Source organism: Plectropomus leopardus, chromosome 8 (assembly GCF_026936395.1).
Source record: "Plectropomus leopardus strain MGB_pleo_1.0 chromosome 8, ASM2693639v1, whole genome shotgun sequence".
NCBI lineage: Eukaryota > Metazoa > Chordata > Actinopteri > Perciformes > Serranidae > Plectropomus > Plectropomus leopardus.
Genome location: NC_142183.1, coordinates 3,056,084 through 3,075,690, shown reverse-complemented (window position 1 = coordinate 3,075,690; position 19,607 = coordinate 3,056,084). Strand labels below are relative to the sequence as shown.

Genomic DNA, 19,607 nt, shown 5'->3' with positions numbered 1-19,607 from the left:
AGTTAATAAAATGTTCCCTGTTACCGTGGTAACACAGGAGAGACAGAGCAGGAGGACAGGAGGAAAGACAGACAGAGGAGGAGTAAAGTAACAGGTAGGATGAGGAGGATAAAGTCAAGGACACACAGGAATTTAAAAACATTTTGCTGCAAAATAAAGTTGAACTCGAGGTTGAGGTTCTGTCTGCGCTCAGAGCGTTTTTTAGATATTGAGCTCTGAAGTTTTTGCATCCAAAAAGCAAAATGGGAAAAAGGCATCGTGCAACTTGGCAAGAAATGTTCAACAAATTGCTGCAAATTAACTGATTAAGAAAATAATTTTTAAAAAGCTTTACAAATGTCAAGGGAAAAAAGAAAAATGCTGGAGAGAAACTTTTTAATGCTAATATCATCTAGCTCTTATCATAATTATATATTTCAAATCATGTTACAGCATGTCCAGATCATTTCCCTTTTTCTACTTTTTAAAATTTATTTATACATTCACTAATTTTCAGGTATTTTCTTGTACTTTTTACTATATTTTCTTGCCAATTTCTGTGTCATTTCGTCTTTTGTAGCTTCTTCTGCTGATTTTTTCTTAAAAAAAAAAATCTATTTGCTGAGGTCTCGAAGGGTTAAATCAGGTTCACAGATTACGAGTGTAAAGATAAAGTTGTCAGTTCTATTTCAAACTTATCTCGTTATTTTTTACCAAATAATTAACAAAATGTACCAAAAGTCATCAACCAGCTCATAAACTGATACTCACTGATATTAATAAAAATCTACAAATATTAATATTAATACATTTTATTGGGTTTCAAATGTAGAAACATATAATGTATATTTTAAAAAGTGCAATACACAAAATAATACCCAAAGCCCTACATATACGAGACACTAAACAGAGTCCAGCTAGAAGATGAATGAAAATAAGAAATATAATTTAAAAAAATAAAATAAAAGATTGCATTGTCATTTTAGGTGCTGAAGGTCTATGTCTCTACAGTTAAATTTATAGATATATTCATAGATGGATAAATTTCCCATGATTTGGTATCAACAGACCTCTTAATGCGACGCTCCACTACTACTGATGCTGCTCACGGCTGCTTTAATTCACTAATAATCTAACTTTGACAATAAATAATAAGTTGACTTAATGAATATTTATCTGCAGCTGTTCAAAACTTCCACAAATTGATTTTCATAATCATAAACAGAAACCAACAGCTGCCTGGAAGAAAGAAAATCAATCTAAAAATCCATTTTTGCACCTTCGGAAATGTCAAGTGTTCGTGGTTTGTGGTAAACGGCGTTAAATATGTGAAACTTGTCTCGCCTTAAAACACTTAAAAGTCTCAGCGAGCAGGAGACAGACAGATGTCAGCGGCGACTCGTCCTTTTTTAACACTGTTTGTATGCAAACTGGAGCAGGAGAATCCCATTAAACGTTGTCTCAGCGGACTGGGACGTTCTGTGAGAGACGGAGGACAGTAAAGGACAGTAACAGGAGACTCGGAGTCGAGGCTTCGCATGCTTAGAACCGCCGGTTCTGATCTCGTCCCGAACGTGAACTCTGGTGACTCGAACTTTAAATTTAAAGATTGACGACTTTAGTGAGAGACAAGGTGAGGACAGGTAATGTGGGACATCAGGTGAAATGGGACAAATAAGGTTTTACGTCTTGGGCTCTTTAAATATCAGCAGCCAGTCACCGAACATCTTATTGCATTGTTTCTACAAATGTGCTTTACATGAAATAATACACACACACACACACACACACACACACACACACATATATTTATATATAAGTATATATATATATATATTGCATGCAGTATTAATTAATTAATTAATTAATTAATTTCTTGTGTTCTTTTTTCATCTAAAAACATTGGCATCATGACAAACACCTGGCATTTAAAGGGTAAAAATTATGAAAATTAATGAATATTTGATATTTATGATTTGGATGAAAAAAAACCTTAATGAAATTAAAAAATCCTATTAATATATAATATTTTTTATCAACTGATTTTGAAAAGCACATTTTGTGTGTATGTGTATGATGTGAGTATTTGACGCTGCACAAAACATAAAAATATATAAAAATCAGAACATTGATGATAATAATAATAATAATAATAATAATAATAAGCAGGGTCAGGGTAGAATAAACGATAAGTAAAAAGATAAATTGATGAAAAATTAAAAGATAAGTTAAAAGATGAATTAAAAAATAAAATAAATTATTAATAAATAAGTAAATAAATAACTTAATAATATAATGAGAATAACAACAACAACAATAATAATGATTATTATAAGCAGGATCAGGGCAGAATAATGGATAATAAAAATAAAGTAGAAGCTAAAATTAAAAGACAAAATAAAAAATTTAAAGTTCAGTTAGAAGACAAATTAAAAGACGAATTAAAAGCTAAAATAACCTCAATAAATAGATAAAACAGAAATCACTTAGTACCTGAGATTTTGAACTGGATAACTTTAAAAAGGCCTTTAAATGAGAAAGAGAACAGAGCAGTGAACTGACTGACTGCACGACATTAAAAGTCATTTTTAAAGGCCGTAGTGAAGAATCAAGCTGTGTTTACGCTTCAGCTTTTTCTTTGTGTACTCCGTTTATTTTTATTTTATAACACTGGTTCATGTTGTGTCTCATTTTCGGGTGGCGAAGCAGCTGACTTCCTACGCCGCGTTAAACGGCCCTGCCGACGGCTGTAGCAGAGAGCGAGAGAGACAAGGCTGCTTCTGTGTTAACTTTACTGTTTCCCTATAAAAAGCTCTTTTCCCCGGGATTGTTTTTAGACCTCAGCGGGATTATAAAAAGGCTATTGACTCCCCGTAGTAAAAAACACTTTAAACTGTGGATAAACTGCTGCGTGCAGAGGAGGGAGGGGGTCATTTATTTATGGCACAATAAAGCAAAAAGAGATGGAGGGAGGAGGAGGAGGAGGAGGAGGAGGACCGGGGTTTCTTGTCTGCAGGGCTGAAGGAGGCAGATGCCATGTGTTCATCACATGCTACATAAACCTCCACAAAGAGCTTTTTCTGATAATTCTTTGTGCGTATTTAAGGGTCAAACATCACGCTGGAAGGGTTAATTTCATATCAGTAACAACAAACCAGTCGCTCTGTAAACAGCACACCAGCTGCGGCTCACTGCGTCTTTAAATTTAGATTTTAAATATCTTTAAATAGCACAATCACCGATAGTATTCTGAATAAGAAAACAGACCAAAGTCATAAATTAAGCTTAGAAATACATATACTTTTATACATTTTTTCTTTTTTTTCCTCATTTTTATTATTATTTTTGGTGAGTAACAGTAAACACAGAGGTAATTATACTAATAATAGAACTGAACATGATCAAGACAGAAAAAAAGAAAATAATCTAAAATAAATTAAAAGACAATCTACAATGAATTTAGCTAGACATGGTTACTGTTAACATGAGCTACCACACACTATATAGGTAGATTAGTTTGCCTCGGCTTTAAGTAGAGCCAGTTCTTTTGTGAGTACTCATACCGTGTCTGTGGATGTGTGTCACATTTAAAACACACATTGAACATGACTTTATAAAGACACTTTCAAACACAAGTACACCAATTCGCTTTATTTTAACTCACAAAGTTCACAAACAGAACATGGGTCTCTTGCTGGAAACATTTTCCCCACAAATACAACATGCTAATGTTATTAGCACAAGCTTATGGCGTTTTACATTGCATAAATTAGCTAAGCAGCTAGCTGAGTTTTCAGGGTCATTAGGGTCAGATTGAAAAATTAATTAAACAACGTGGATTTTGAGAATACAGTTGTAATTTTGGAAAAAAAAAGTTATACAATTCAATGACAAACGTATACAATTTTATTTTTTTTATCTTTGTGTTTTTGTGTTTCTGTTGTGTATTTAATGTACAGACTTGGTCACGACTGCAGAAAAATGCAAAAAAAAAATCTGCACAGAAACAATCTACAGTCATTGTTTGTGGTTTGCACTCGAATGTCTGACTTTAAAAGTAAATAAATGAGGCACAACTTGATTTTTGTGACCTCGGACGTGCAGGGACACGGGGGAAAGTCAACAAATATGCCTCAGTTTCCAGAAGTCTGGTTGACTGCTGGTGAAAACTAAAGTAACATTTATTCTGCCGATTGGGCCGCTCGACACACGATGGGTGAGTGAAGGTGAGTAAACTAAACTAACCTCTCGATGGCAGAGTGAATGAACCGCGCTGGCTGATCAAATAGTTTAAGTTTAACTGGGTGTTTGAAAAATAGCTCTTTAAACCTGAAATCGGCTCATATCTTGAGAAAATCTGATCCATATAAGCGCCCTTAAACTCAGGCTCTCCACAGGGGTCATTGGAAAGTGGAATTGTACTAAATCCTCGACAATTATTGTCATTATTTGTGATGAAACAGTCGGCTCTAATGCACCCTACATAGGTGGTGCAAAAGCCTTCCGAAAATCTGATGGTAAATGTGCCTGACATGTGATGCTTGAACTTCTCCTGCAAATGATCCAGGTCCATCAGGTACAAACTGATGGCAGCTTGGACTGAGTGAGCGTTGAAAGATTCATATCCGCACGTCTGAGCGTTCAGTCGAGCCCCGTGGATCAACATCTGGACATGGAAGGCGGCTCCGTTTACCCAGATTTTGAAGCCGCGGTTGCTCATCTGCTGGTCGTGCAGCAGGGAGTTCTTGAGTATGGTGAGGTCTCTGCTCAGCTGATGCTCTTGTCTCTTCAGTTCCTGCAGCAGCATACGGTCGTTGTTCATGAACATGCGATGGCGCCTCAGATACTCTGACATCGTGTCCCGGACAGCTGAAGCTTTCTCTTCACCAAATACTCGCCGAAACATGACGTATGAGTCATCACTGCGGGTCTTGATGACGAGTTCGAGGATCATGGAAATCACCAACGCTCCGAGTCCGACAGCATTCGGGATTTTGGTCATTGAACCCAGACTGGATCCCAACCTGTCAACGAAGCCTGGCAGCATGCCGACCAGCTCGTTGGAGTAATCCTGCAGCGCAGCGTTCGAGTTGATCCCAGAATATGTCAGCAGAGACTCGTCTATGCCGACATCTGGCAGGAGGCACGGGTGCTGCAAGGTGGCTTCATAAATCTCTAGAGAATACCTGTCAAAGTCCGCCTTGGAGAAAGATTTAGAGTTTCCCATTTTTCTCGGCTCAGACTGAACACCAGGCGATCAGGAAGCAGTGAGATGAAATCCAGTCAGCTGCCTCACATATAACCAGGGCGACGACACCAGCAGCCAACCAGGCCGCTGGAAAGTTAGGCGAATTGTTGACTTTTCTTCCACGTGTCCTTGAACGTCCGAGGTCCAGAGAATCAAAATGTGCCCAATTTATTTACTTTTATAGTCCGACATTCGAGTGAAAACCACAAACAAGGATTGCAGATTGTGTCTGTGCAGACAGCTTTCTTTTCTCTTTTTTGTTTCTGCAGACACGATCATGTCTGATCAGTTTATACAGAACTACAAAACACAGAAAACACAAATAAATAAATAAGTAAAGGAAAAAAGTGAAAATAAAGTAAGACTAGATAATAACCTAAAATAAACAACCATGTAAATAAACAGAGGTTGGAATATGAAGATGCAGATTGTTCCTTCATGTATATTCAAAATGTTTCATATGATGGTTTATTAGGGCTGTTTTTAAGAAAAAAAAAAGATTTTGAGAATAAAACTACAATAGAAAAAGTCATAATATTATGAAATATTATGAAAATAATGTCCCTATTTAACGAGAATAAAGTCATACTATTAAAAAAAAGTAATATTCCATGATAAAATGTGTTATTTTATGAGAAAAAAATCGGCTTTTTGTTGACTTTTTTCCCATGTCCCTGAACATACGAGGTCCAGAGAATAAAAAAGTGCCCCATTTATTTACTTTTAAAGTCCAACATTCGAGTTCAGACCACAGCCAGTGACTGCAGGTTGTCACTGGAATGAAGTGCTTATGACAAAATATCAAAATTTGAAGCTTAGACTTGTTTTATTTTTATTGTTTTTTGTGTTTTTTTTCATGGAAGCATGTGCTCCTCAAAATCTGTTCGAGGACCATCGGGAATTTGAAAATCCAACAATAATTTCTGTTTTTACAGTTTGTGGCTGTGATTAATGGTGTAACTTGGTGGAGGAAGGAGAAAGAAAACAAGAGGATTTTTTTTTTTTTGCTTTAAAATTTATTTGACATGCTGTCAGAAGAGCATCATGATTTAATAACAACATAAATCAATATGCAGCAAAAAAAAAAAGCCACAATCATCATTCACAGAATCATCACATGTAGATCAATGCAAAATTTCAGAGAAATCAATGCCAACATTTATTCTGCAGAATATAATTTTATGTGGAAAAATTGCCACCTGATTTTCTGCCCTTAATCTGCAAATTTTGGTAAATCTTTCCAGTTTAATCACGTAATATTATTTATTTTTCATCATTAAATTACGACTTTATTTTTGTAATTTTATTTATTTATTTTTTTGGTTGCAAAAATGTATTATTTTATTCTCATAAAAATACTGTGCCTTTTTTCTGAATTATGACAATTTTTTGAACATCTATGTTGTTGAACTTTTTTTTTTTCTCCCAGGAATCAACCAGACCTCTTGAAATTCAGGCGTAGATTTGTTGATTTTTCTTCCATGTAGCCGCCTGAACAAGTAAGATCAAACAATGCAACCATTTATTCTGATGATTGGTTTGCACGCACACACGACGGGTGACATTTAACCCACAGAAGTAAATTGATATGTAGGAGCCGATGGCACAGTGAATGAATCACTCTGGCGGATCAGAGTGTCGAGGTTTTCCTTGGTATGTGAAAAATACCTCTTTGAACCAACGATCGGTTCGTATCTTGAGAAAATCTGATTCATATAAGCCTTCTTCAAATCGTCTTGTTCACAGGGGTCGGTCTTAAACCAGTGGTGTGGAGCAAATCCACAGCTTCTGTCACCATTTCGGATGTTACAGTGTGGCTCGCTGCATCCTTGGTATGGAATGCAAAGTCTTGGATCCCATGTGAGAGTAAAAGCTTTGGACATGCGAGTCTTGAGTGTCTCCAGTGAGTTGTCCAGGTCGACCTGGTACGAAGAGATGGCAGCTTCGACTGCAGCAGCGTTGTATATTTGACTTCCTCCCAACTGAGAGTTCAGTCGAGCTCCGTGGAGCAACATCTGCACGTGGAAGGCGGCGCCGTTGACCCAGATTTTTAACCCGCGGTCAGTCAGCTGCTGGTCATTCAGCATCGAGTTCTTCAGCGTGGTGAGCTCGCCGCTCAGCCTATGTTCCAGAGTGCTAAGTTCCTGCAGCAGCACACGGTTGTTTTTTAGGTACATGCGATGGCGCTTCAGATACTCTGACATCGTGTCCCGGACAGCTGAAGCTTTCTCTTCACCAAAAACACGGTGCATCATGTCGTACGCATCTTCAGGTGTGGAAGGGTTTGAGTCCAGCTTGAGGGCGATTTCAAAGATCATGGCAATCACCAGCGCTCCTATTCCGACGGCGTTTGGGACTGACGTAAACGAACGCAGACCGGATCCCAAGTTTCTGATGATGCCTGGCAATGCGTGGATCATGTCGTCGGAGTAAGCCTTCAGCACAGCGTTCGAGTCGGTCCCAGAATAGTTCAGCATAGCGTTATCTATGCCAATATCTGGCAGGAGGCACGTGTGCTGCAAGGTGGTTTCATAAAGCCCGAGAGAATAACTGTCATAGACCTCCTGGGAGAAAGAGTTAGAGTTTCCCATTTTTCTCGGCTCAGACTGAACACCAGGCGAACAGGAAGCAGTGAGATGAAATCCAGTCAGCTGCCTCACATATAACCAGGGCGACGACACCAGCAGCCAACCAGGCTGCTGGAAAGTTAGGCGTATTGTTGACTTTTCTTCCATGTGGCCTTGAATGTCCGAGGTCCAGAGAATCAAAATGTGCCCAATTTATTTACTTTTATAGTCCGACATTCGAGTGAAAACCACAGACAAAGATTGCAGATTGTTTCTGTGCAGATCTTTTTTTCTGCAGGCACGACCAGCACACTGCAGTAGTTACAGAACACAGCAAAAAACACAAAAAATAAATAGATGAAAATAAATGTAAAAAAAAAGATAATGACCTAAAGTAAAATAAAGGAGAAAATAAAAAAACACATAAAGTGAAGTAGGAGGATGCAAATTGTCCCTTTATGTGTATTATGACAGAACATTAGTGCCACTTTGAAGAAACAAATATATTTTGAAATTAATGTCATAAATATGTGGAAAACGTGATAACATTACGGGAACAATGTCATGTTGCTATCAGTATTTACATTTGAGTGCAAACAACAAACTACAACTGCAGATTGTTTCTGTGCAGATCTTTTTTTTTAGTTTTTTGCAAATATGAAAAAGTCAGTAGAGTAAATACAGAACAGAACCACAAAAACACAGATAAGACGGATAAATAAAAAAATTAAAAGCAGAAATGAAAATAAAGTAAGATAAGACAATAACTTAAAACTATTATTATTATTATTATTACTGTGATTATTATATTTTTTCTGCAGACATAAAACATCAGTACAGAAAATACAGAACAGAAACACAAAAATACAAATAAATAAATAAACAAATTAATTGATTAATTAAAACAAATGAAAATAAAGAGAATAACCTAAAAATCAAATAACCAAGTAAATAAACAGAGTATGAGGATGCAGATTGTTCCTTTATGTGTAATGGTATATTGGTGTCGTGTTGAAGAAAAAAAGATTTTGAAAATAAAATTAAAATTAAGAAAGTTATAACATTGGGAGAATAATGTCTTGTTTTAATGAGAGTACATTTTTAGCACTTTTTCAGGCAATTTTTTTATCACTAATTTTTGTGTCTTATTATGTTGCTGATTTCCTTTTCCATGTGTTTTTTATTTATTTATTTTTTTGACAAGAAAGCAAACCAATCTGCTCAGTTTTCAAAGGGTTTAAACATTAGCATCTATGTTTTTATTACAACACATGTCAAGTTGTTACACTATTTAAAAGGTTTAGGGATGTGCAAAAGTAATGAGATTAGTGCAGACTGAAGAGACTGAACACGGGCAGACAAGGATAGAGTTGTAAAGATAAAAGTGCAGATTCAGCGGCCTTGGATGAAGACCGATATAAACATGTTTGTGGATCGTTCCTGTTGGCTCAGTGTGTCCAAAGTACAGAAGTTTGGAGCTAAAAGCAAATATTAATCTCAGCAAAAGACAGAGAAACAACACCATGTAAAAACTCTATCTGTAAATATATTTAATAATTAATATCAAAGCATTGCGTATATTTTACAGAGCTCATCGGTGGGCTGAATCTTGGTATCGTGACGGCAGATTTCTGGCTCTTAGCTGATCCGCAGGGCTGAACGACCTGAGCAAACTTGAATTACATCACTTTGCCACGTCACATCCAGGATTCGTCCTATTTACTGGAAGAGTCAGCGGTTTATTTGCTTAAAGTATTTAATGTTCCAGGTCAGCGATGTCGGTTTCGGTGACTTTTGCTTTCAGTTTCCATAAAGCACTCGAGATTTAGTGATGGCTTTCAAAGACTGTCCATTTAGTGGAGGAGAAATTTTAATGTTTTGACTTTTTTTTAATTTTCTGTTGGCATGGAATAATTCGACTGAAAAAGTCGAATTATTGTGCAAGTCCGATTAAAACTGGACTTTTAAAATACATATAAACATAGACTAAATTGAATTTCTCAAAATCCAACTAACACACCCACATAATTTGATTAAAAGTGGAGCTTTTTTATTTCAAAACACTACTACTACTATTATTATTTTTATTATTATATTGATGATAATGATAAAATTATTTTTTCCCTTTTAAAAACATTTTAACTTCTTTTTTCTGTCTTTTCTTTTGTATTGTTATTATATTGTTATTAAAAATAAAATAACAATAATAATATTTGAAAATTGAATAATTTAAAAGTCACATAATAATAATAATAATAATAATAATAATAATAATAATAATAGTAATAATAATAGATTTTATTGAACATGCACTTTACATTTGAAACAAACCCCAGGGCGTCAAAGGTCGTTAAAGGTCAGAAGTTCTGCTAAAAAGGAACGTTTTGAGTCCCTTTTTAAAACCAACTCTTCTGATAATTAAAACACAGTAAAGTAACATATCTGAGTACAGAATATAATAATAATAATAATAAAAATGGATGAAGCATGTTGTGAGCTCTCCTCGGCTGTGGCGCTCTCAAACACCTGAGTGTCCTGCTGCTGTGAACGCTCAGCGGGTGTTTTCTCGTGTTGCTCGTCTGAACGCACGCTGATTCAACTCGCCACTGATGCTTTGTGCTCTTTCTGGGACCGACTGTTGTTTATGAACCTGCGGGGCTTTTTTCCCGTCACACCTGCCGAAGGTATCGATGGAAACTTGTGGCGTTAAATCTTTAATCCCCCCAAAATCTTCATGAGAGAAACAGCAGATATTTGATCTGGCTGCTGAATTTGAAGCAGCAGGAACATTGTTGAATGTATTCAGCCTCTCCGCAGGTGTTTTTCCTCTGATGGAGGTGATGATGCTGCTCTTCTGTATGTAAATATGTTCAGAAATAATGCAGAATAGAGAAGAAGAGCTGCTGGTTATCAGCTGTCGCTGTTGTCAGGTTTCTCTTTCCACCCTGCGGCGAATACATTTACATTTTCTTCTTGTGTGTGATTTCTAAAGATCACTTTGTCTCTGTGATCATGCACCAAGTTTTATCTGTGCGTGTGCTGTTATTTGAGGTTATTATAACACATGTAACGCTTTGAAACTGGAAAAATAGGCTTGATTTCTTTTAAAATCTTGTGGCGGAGGCGCTTAACAAGAAGTGGCAGAAACATGAGCAAGAAATTACTAAAGAAAATTTCCTGAAAATAATCAACAACAAAAAAAATAAAATAAAATAAAGAAAAGAAACCTGAAAACAATTTTTGTATTTTTTTCAGTAATAATATCATTATAATAATTGTAAATATAATTTTGGACATTTTCCCCATTTTTAAGCTAGTTTTCAGGGTCATTTTCTCATCACCTTGTACTAATTTATTGCAATTTGCTCTACATTTCTTTCTTATTACATTTTGTCCCAGTGGTTTGGAAATAAATCAGCTTGTTTATGTTTCAAAGGTTAAATGTTTGTTCAAAGTTTCTGAAAACCTGTATTTATTTATTTTTTATTATTTATTATTTTTTTCAGGTTTTTTGCTAATTAAGCTACATTTTTTTTTACTTTTTACAAATTTCTTGCAATTGTTTTGGAAACTCTTCTAGAAAACTATATTTCTAATTATCATAGTTGTATATTTAAAATTATTCTTTTTAGAGTAATTCGATTTTTAGGCATTTTTCAGGTCATTATATTTTTTTTTACATTTCTCTTTGTTTCTTGTTTCTCTTTTTTGTGCTTATTTTCAGGTAATTTTATTGTACTTTTTACTAATTTCTGGGTCATTTTTGCTTATTGCTTTCTGTTTATTGCTTTCTTTCCATGTTTTTGAAAGAAATCCAACCAATAATGTTTCAAAGGGTTAATTTAGATTCACCAAAATCACACAATAACGCAGAACAGCCACATTTACTGTAATACACTTACTGTGAATAACAACCTCATAAAAACCTACATCAAAAAACCCAAATTATCACGATAAACAGGACTTTGAGTGCAGTACACTGTAGTATTTCTACACTGTGGTACTTTTACGTAATAAACAGTTTGCTGATGAATTCAGCTGCAGAATATGATGAAAGAAGAAGAAGACAGGACACGATGAAATGATGAGGACGATGCAGCGCTGCGTTTCCCACAACTGCTGTACTGGTTACACTGGGAGAGTGTGTGTGTGTGTCTGTGTCTGTGTCTGTGTCTGTGTGTGTGTGTGTGTGTGTGTGTGTGTCTGTGTCTGTGTCTGTGTCTGTGTGTGTGTGTGTGTGAGATCTCATAGCTCATTGAATCTTTTGTCCCTGGCAGCTTTTTTCTGATTAACCACTGAGCAGCCTGTTATTACAGCTTCCTGTTTGCGTGTGTGTGTGTGTGTGTGTGTGTGTGTGTGTGTGTGTGTGTGTGTGTGTGTGTGTGCGTGCATGTGTGTGTGTCAGTGTGTATTACAGGAAGGCAAACTGTTTTTCTTGTTGCTAATCTTTGTTTTCTCCTGTTTTTCCTCCTCCTCCTCCTCCTCCTCCTCTTCTTCTTCCTCCTCCTCCTCCTCCTCCTCCTCCTCCTCCTCCTCCTCCCCTCCAGGTGGAGGACGAAGCAGAACCTTGACTACTGTTTCCTGATGATGTACGCTCAGACTAAAGGAACCTACTACGTCCAGGTAGGAAAGAAATCCCCTTCACAATAAAAGCGTTCCACTCTCTGAAAGGATGAAAAACTCAGTGGTGAGCGTGACGTTATAGTAACATATAAAACAACATCTAAGAAATGTTTGCCATCAGCCAAACTGTACAATATTTTTAATGCAATAATTTTACTAATTTCAATATCTTATAATTTAGGTTTTTGGTGGATTCATTTTAGAGCTTTGAAAGACCCCGAAAATTTAGGCTGACCTTATGTGAAACGACTCAGGCCCGAACCAAAACAGCTGTTTTGGGCCTGAGTCTATTTAAAAACACAAATCTGTTTAAATAAATAAATAATGAATAAATAAAAACAACAATATATTGACAATAACAGTAATCAGTTGTGGGCCTAAGCCTGATTAAAAACACACATTTTCCACCAATAAAAAAATAAATAAATAAAAACAGCACTATGACTGATTAAACATACAAATTTTCCAACATTTAATTAAATAAGACAAAGTGTAGCTCACAAGACCCTTATGATGATGACAACCAATGGTCCGGAGTTCCCCTCGCCCGGACGCGGGTCACCGGGGCCCCCCCCTGGAGCCAGGCCTGGGGGTGGGGCTCGATGGCGAGCGCCTGGTGGCCGGGCCTTTACCCATGGGGCCCGGCCGGGCACAGCCCGAAGAGGTGACATGGGACCTCCTTCCCATGGGCTCACCACCCGTAGGAGGGGCCGTAGGGGTCGGGTGCAATGTGAGCTGGGCGGCAGCCGAAGGCGGGGACCTTGGCGGTCCGATCCTCGGCTGCAGAAGCTAGCTCTGGGGACGTGGAATGTCACCTCTCTGGTGGGGAAGGAGCCTGAGCTGGTGCGCGAGGTTGAGAAGTTCCGACTAGATATAGTCGGCCTCACCTCGACACATGGCTGGGGCTCCGGAACCAGTCTTCTCGAGAGGGGATGGACTCTCTTCCACTCTGGAGTTGCCACTGGTGAGAGGCGCTGGGCAGGGGTGGCAATACTTATTGCCCCCCAGCTCGGTGCCTGTACGTTGGAGTTACCCCGGTGAATGAGAGGGTAGCCTCCCTCCGCCTTCGGGTTGGGGGACGGATCCTGACTGTTGTTTGTGCCTATGGTCCAAACAGCAGTTCAGAGTATCCACCCTTTTTGGAGTCCTTAGAGGGGGTGCTGGAGAGTGCTCCTTCTGGGGACTCCCTCGTTCTGCTGGGGGACTTCAACACTCACGTTGGCAACGACAGTGAGACCTGGAGGGGCGTGATCGGGAGGAATGGCCCCTCCGATCTGAACCCGAGTGGTGTTTTGTTATTGGACTTCTGTGCTCGCCACAGATTGTCCATAATGAACTCCATGTTCAAGCATAAGGGTGTCCATTAGCGCACTTGGCATCAGGACACCCTAGGCCGCAGTTCAATGATCGACTTTGTAGTCGTATTGTTGGACTTGCGGCCGTATGTCTTGGACACTCGGGTGAAGAGAGGGGCGGAGCTGTCAACCGATCACCACCTGGTGGTGAGTTGGCTCCAATGGTGGGGGAGGATGCCGGTCAGACCTGGCAGACCCAAACGCATTGTGAGGGTCTGCTGGGAACGTCTGGCAGAGTCTCCCGTCAGAAGGAGCTTCAACTCCCACCTCTGGGAGAGCTTCGACCATGTCCCGGGGGAGGCCGGGGACATTGAGTCCGAGTGGGCCATGTTCCGTGCCTCCATTGCTGAGGCGGCCGACCGGTGCTGTGGCCATAAGGTGGTCGGTGCCTGTTGGGGTGGCAACACCCGAACCCGCTGGTGGACACCGGCGGTAAGGGGTGCCGTCAAGCTGAAGAAGGAGTCCTATCGGGCCTTCTTGGCCTGTGGGACTCCGGAGGCAGCAGACAGGTACTGACTGGCCAAGCGGAGTGCAGCGGCAGCGGTCGCCAAGGCGAAAACCCGGGCGTGGGAGGAGTTCGGCGAGGCCATGGAAAACGACTTCTGGACGGCTTCGAAGAGGTTCTTGACCACCATCCGGCATCTCAGGAAGGGGAAGCGGTGCTCCGTCAACACTGTGTATGGTGGCAACGGGGCGCTGCTGACCCCGACTCGGGACGTTGTGGATCGGTGGAAGGAATACTTCGAAGACCTCCTCAATCCCACCGACACGCCTTCCGTTGGGGAAGCAGGGCCTGGGGACCCAGGGGTGGGCTCCTCTATCTCTGGGGCTGAGGTTACCGAGGTGGTCAAAAAGCTCCTCGGTGGCAGGGCCCCGGGGGTGGACGAGGTCCGCCCGGAGTTCCTCAAGGCCCTGGATGTTGTGGGGCTGTCGTGGCTGACGCGACTCTGCAACATTGCGTGGACATCGGGAGCAGTGCCCTTGGACTGGCACACCAGGGTGGTGGTCCCTCTTTTTAAGAAGGGGGACCGGAGGGTGTGTTCCAACTACAGGGGGATCACACTCCTCAGCCTCCCTGGTAAGGTCTATTCGGGGGTACTAGAGAGGAGGGTCCACCGGATAGTCGAACCCCGGATTCAGGAGGAGCAATGCGGTTTTCGCCCCGGTCATGGAACTGTGGACCAGCTCTGGACCCTTGGCAGGATCCTTGAGGGTGCGTGGGAGTTTGCCCAACCAGTCCACATGTGCTTTGTGGACTTGGAGAAGGCATTCGACCGTGTCCCTCGGGAGTCCTGTGGGGGGTTCTCCGGGAATATGGGGTTTCGGACTCCCTGATACGGGCTGTCCGTTCCCTGTATGACCAGTGCCAGAGCTTGGTCCGCATTGCCGGCAGTAAGTCGAACTCGTTTCCGGTGAGGGTTGGACTCCGCCAGGGCTGCCCTTTGTCACCGATTCTGTTCATAACTTTTATGGACAGAATTTCTAGGTGCAGTCAGGATGTTGAGGGGGTCCGGTTTGGTGACCTCAGGATTGGGTCCCTGCTCTTTGCAGATGATGTGGTCCTGTTGGCTTCATCGGGCCGTGACCTTCAGCTCTCACTGGATCGGTTCGCAGCCGAGTGTGAAGCGGCTGGGATGAGAATCAGCACCTCCAAATCCGAGACCATGGTTCTCAGTCGGAAAAGGGTGGCGTGCCCCCTCCGGATCGGGGACGAAGTCCTGCCCCAAGTGGAGGAGTTTAAGTACCTCGGGGTCTTGTTCACGAGTGAGGGAAGGATGGAACGGGAGATCGACAGGCGGATCGGTGCGGCGTCTGCAGTAATGCGGACTCTACACCGATCTGTCATGGTGAAGAGGGAGCTGAGCCGAAAGGCAAAGCTCTCGATTTACCGGTCGATCTTCGTTCCTACCCTCACCTATGGTCATGAGCTTTGGGTAGTGACCGAAAGAACAAGATCGCGGGTACATGCGGCCGAAATGAGTTTCCTCCGTAGGGTGGCTGGGCTCTCCCTTAGAGATAGGGTGAGAAGCTCGGTCATCCGGGAGGAGCTCGGAGTAGAGCCGCTGCTCCTCTGCGTTGAGAAGAGCCAGATGAGGTGGCTCGGGCATCTAATTAGGATGCCTCCAGGACGCCTCCCTGGTGAGGTGTTCAGGGCACGTCCCAACAGTAGAAGACCTCGGGGAAGACCCAGGACACGCTGGAGAGACTGCGTCTCTCAGCTGGCCTGGGAACGCCTCGGGGTCCCCCGGGAAGAGCTGGACGAAGTGGCCGGGGAGAGGGAAGTCTGGGTTTCCCTGCTTAGGCTGCTGCCCCCGCGACCCGACCCCGGATAAGCGGAAGAAAATGGATGGATGGATGGATAATTCAATAATTTAATAATAATAATACTAATAGTAATCATAATAGTTATTTTTTTTTTTTATTTTATACATATATATATTTATTTTATTTTTATTTTTATCATTATTGTTGTTGTTAAAATCTTTTAAGGCTCCCATAAATATTACCGAACACATGATGCTGAATTTGCAGCGTGTGCGATACGATCCTCTCCCCAAATAAAGTGACTGAACGGCACGTGTGAAATCTCAGCAGCATGAGTGGACGGTTTCAGCCGATGTCTCCGACGACCATTAAAATAAAAAGTGTCTGTGATGTAATCCCGCTGGTGCTGTGAGGCTGATGAAACTGTTGCAGCGCAGCGAGACTGACGGGGACGTTAATGGAGGCGTCTCTGTGGCTTCATCACACGAGTCTTTGTTCCCTTTAAAGATGAAAAGCAGAAGACACAGACGGCAGACTCGGTCCGACATCTGAGGGAGAAAAACACCTCTGAGTCTGAAAAACCTCCATCAGGTGCTGAACTGAAGCCGAGTTCACCTGCTGAAGGTTAATACAGAGAGAAATCTCTCACATGTTGACGGATTTCAGTCAACTTCTCTCAAAAAAATCAGATTTCAGAGAGAGCTTGAACATTAAACAGCAAAATCATCCTCCGACTCAGGCAGCAGATTTAACCCTTTGAGGCCTGAGCAAATTGGTTTGATTTCTTTCAAAAACACGGGGAGAGCAGCGTCAGTCTAACAAGAAACAGCCTCAAAATTTGTCTAAAACAAATAAATAAAGTTACAAGGAAATTACCTGACAATAAGCACGAAAAAGTAAACTGTTTGTTAAACCACTTTTCATGATTTACACGCTCGAAGTCCTTCGATGCATTGATAAAACAATCCAACACTGCAGAGTTTCGCCTGTGATATTTGTCGAGGATTTCCTTCAAAGCAAAACTGCACATATCAGATTCTTTTTTGGGGGGTTTGCAGGAGTTAAATGTAGATCCTGGATCCTCTGATTGAAATGTAAATTAAGTTTGAGTTCCTAAAAAGTTTCTACGGTGGAAGCAGAGTAAATGAAGGAACATTTCTTCAGTTAAAGCTGGAACAAAGAGAAGTGCTAAAGAGATAGGTGATGTTAAAAATAGAAGAGGTGTGTCGTATTTTCCAAACCCAGGTGGAAATGAGCAGCGTTTTCAGCTCCGCTCTGTGACAGAAGACAGTTTCCAGTGATTCTCGCACCGGCTGGATCTCGGTACGCGGATCCCGCCGTGATCTGCAGCTCTGTGTTATTTTTCTGGCTGTTTCTCCGCTGATGGAGAAAACTTTCCCGCCATCATCTCTGCTGGAGCTCCAGCTGCTCCCACACCGAGCGTTTCTGACGGGAACACAGAGCCAGACTCCGTGTTTGACACCTAAACTCGCCCTGAACTTTGAGTTTTTCCTCGGCAGCGTGAAGTGACGAGCGGAGGAGGAGGAGGAGGAGGAGGAGGAGGAGGAGGTGGTAATTACTCCATGTCGACTCCCCCGTGATAAAAGAGGACGATGTAAATGTCTGTCAGGAATCTGAATAATCAGAGTTGAGGGCTTCAGGAGATTTTTGCGGTAAAAGTGGATTTTTCTGAATCACTGCTGATCTGCTCCCGTGGTCCCTTTAACCCTTCAAAACCCGTAGTGACGTCAGTTTTCTCGTGCTGCGTTCAGATGCCTTTCACATGTATTTAAACCTTTGAAAACATTGCTTAAAAGGCAACGAGCAACTTGGTAAAAATGACCCCATGTCCTGCAAAAAATAAGGAAAAGGTGCCGAGAAAATGACTTTAAAATTAATTTTAAAAGAGAGAAATTCTGAGTTTAACAATAGAGAAAATGTCCAGAAAACTAAAATCAAAATAAGAATTACTGTTAAAACTGGCTGTTGACTTTTCTATCTTATCTTATTCTATTAATTTGTTTAAAAACTATTATTTATTTATTTATTTATTAGTTTTTATTAGTTTTTAATTAAAGGTGAAAGTGACATGTAGTCTGAGAGGATTGTGAGTAGTTAAAAAGACAAAATCGCTATACAAGTGGAGTCCATTCACGAATGAACAACTTAAGCACTTTAGCAAAAGAATTTAGTGAAAAGTTTAAAAAAAAAAAAAAAAAAGCCTGAAAAAATAAGCAAAGAAAAAAGGAAAAAAAAACTAAAAAAAAAAAAAAATTAGAAAGAAAACATGGAAATGACCTAAATAAATGCTTAAAAAATACATAGTTTGAAAATAAAATATTTTAAATATATAATTATGATAGTTAGAAATAATTAGCTGTTTTTTCTGTGCTTCTTCATAAAGAATGATCTATTTCTTGCATTTTGCGGGACATTTCTCGCTAGGTTGCTTGTTGCCTGTTTCTTAAAAAATGAAATCATTTTTTTTTCAGAATTTAAAGATTTTAATATTTGTGGCGTCTGAATGCGGCACAAGAAAGGTGACATAGATCCAGATTCAAAAGGGTTAAGAATAGTTTTAAATGCAAGACTTTTAATTAGAAATGAGTATTTCTACATTGAAGTATTTGCACTTATACTGAAGTAAAAGAATCTGAGTACTTCTTTCATCAGTCTCCGTGTCTCTGTGTCTCACAGCTGGAGGACGATATCGTCGCTCGTCCAAACTACTTCACCACCATGAAGAACTTCGCTCTGCAGCAGCCGTCGGAGGAGTGGATGATCCTCGAGTTCTCTCAGCTCGGCTTCATCGGTGAGTCGCTGCCATCACAAACACGCCGTGTTTGAGCCGCATCATGAAAACCTTGAAAATGTGCAAAATAACGCTGCAGCAGCTTGTTAAGGAAGAAGGAAGTAAGCTGCTCTTATTTTGATAATCGATTTGAGTCATCTTTGACAGAAAGGTGATAAAGTGGTCTGGCTGCAGCTTCTCAGACGTGTGCTGACGTTTCCTGAGGTTTAATACCAACATAAGAGCCCATTTCTTTAGATTCTGTGCTGACAGTTAAATATTTAGTCAGATTTTGTGAGCGTGCAGCGAGGCGAGGCAGCTTTAATTGTACAGCACATAATTCAGAGTGCTTTACAAATAATAAAAGATACAGATTTAAAAATAAAAGAGAAGAGAGATAACATACAAGGTAAAATCTATTACTAAATTATTATTTTTTTAAATAAATAAATAAAAAGTCAATTAAAAACAGCAAAAGTGCAGAGGTGCAAAGATAAAAAGAGAATTTAAAATTATTTAAAATCAAGTTTAAAAATAAGTTTGTAGTCATTAGCGGGCGGAGGACGCAGTGTAAAAAAAGAAACGTTTTTAGCTCGGGGCTTTTCACACCTGGTCTGGAAGGTTTTTCCAGGTTTGTGCTGCATCATAACAAAACGCTGCTTCACCATGTTGTGGAGCGCCACTTTTACTTTGAAATGTTGGTGTGTTACAACTTTCATCCAACCGTCGACAGGAAGTTTTAAATCCACACTTCCTGCCCGAGATGGGCCATGTCCTTC

General features: G+C 40.4%; 3 protein-coding genes across 3 annotated transcripts in view; 1 reads left to right on the top strand and 2 right to left on the bottom strand.

Annotated features, from left to right (window-relative positions):
• The window catches only part of mgat4b (alpha-1,3-mannosyl-glycoprotein 4-beta-N-acetylglucosaminyltransferase B), a 120,001-nt gene that overhangs the window by 69,420 nt on the left and 30,974 nt on the right, over positions 1 to 19,607 (top strand). The window contains exons 7-8 of the mRNA XM_088080743.1: positions 12,342 to 12,417; positions 18,735 to 18,849. Coding sequence (XP_087936869.1) covers positions 12,342 to 12,417; positions 18,735 to 18,849 — 191 coding nt within the window. The remainder of the gene's footprint in view (positions 1 to 12,341; positions 12,418 to 18,734; positions 18,850 to 19,607) is intronic.
• Positions 3,616 to 6,069, bottom strand: LOC148188819 (uncharacterized). Its single transcript, XM_088080742.1, has one exon. The coding sequence runs from the start codon at positions 5,204 to 5,206 to the stop codon at positions 4,220 to 4,222; it is 987 nt and encodes a 328-aa protein (XP_087936868.1). The 5' UTR covers positions 5,207 to 6,069; the 3' UTR covers positions 3,616 to 4,219.
• On the bottom strand, positions 6,538 to 7,873 carry LOC148188818 (uncharacterized). Its single transcript, XM_088080741.1, has one exon. It carries the CDS (start codon positions 7,816 to 7,818, stop codon positions 6,793 to 6,795), a length of 1,026 nt encoding a protein of 341 aa, XP_087936867.1. The 5' UTR covers positions 7,819 to 7,873; the 3' UTR covers positions 6,538 to 6,792.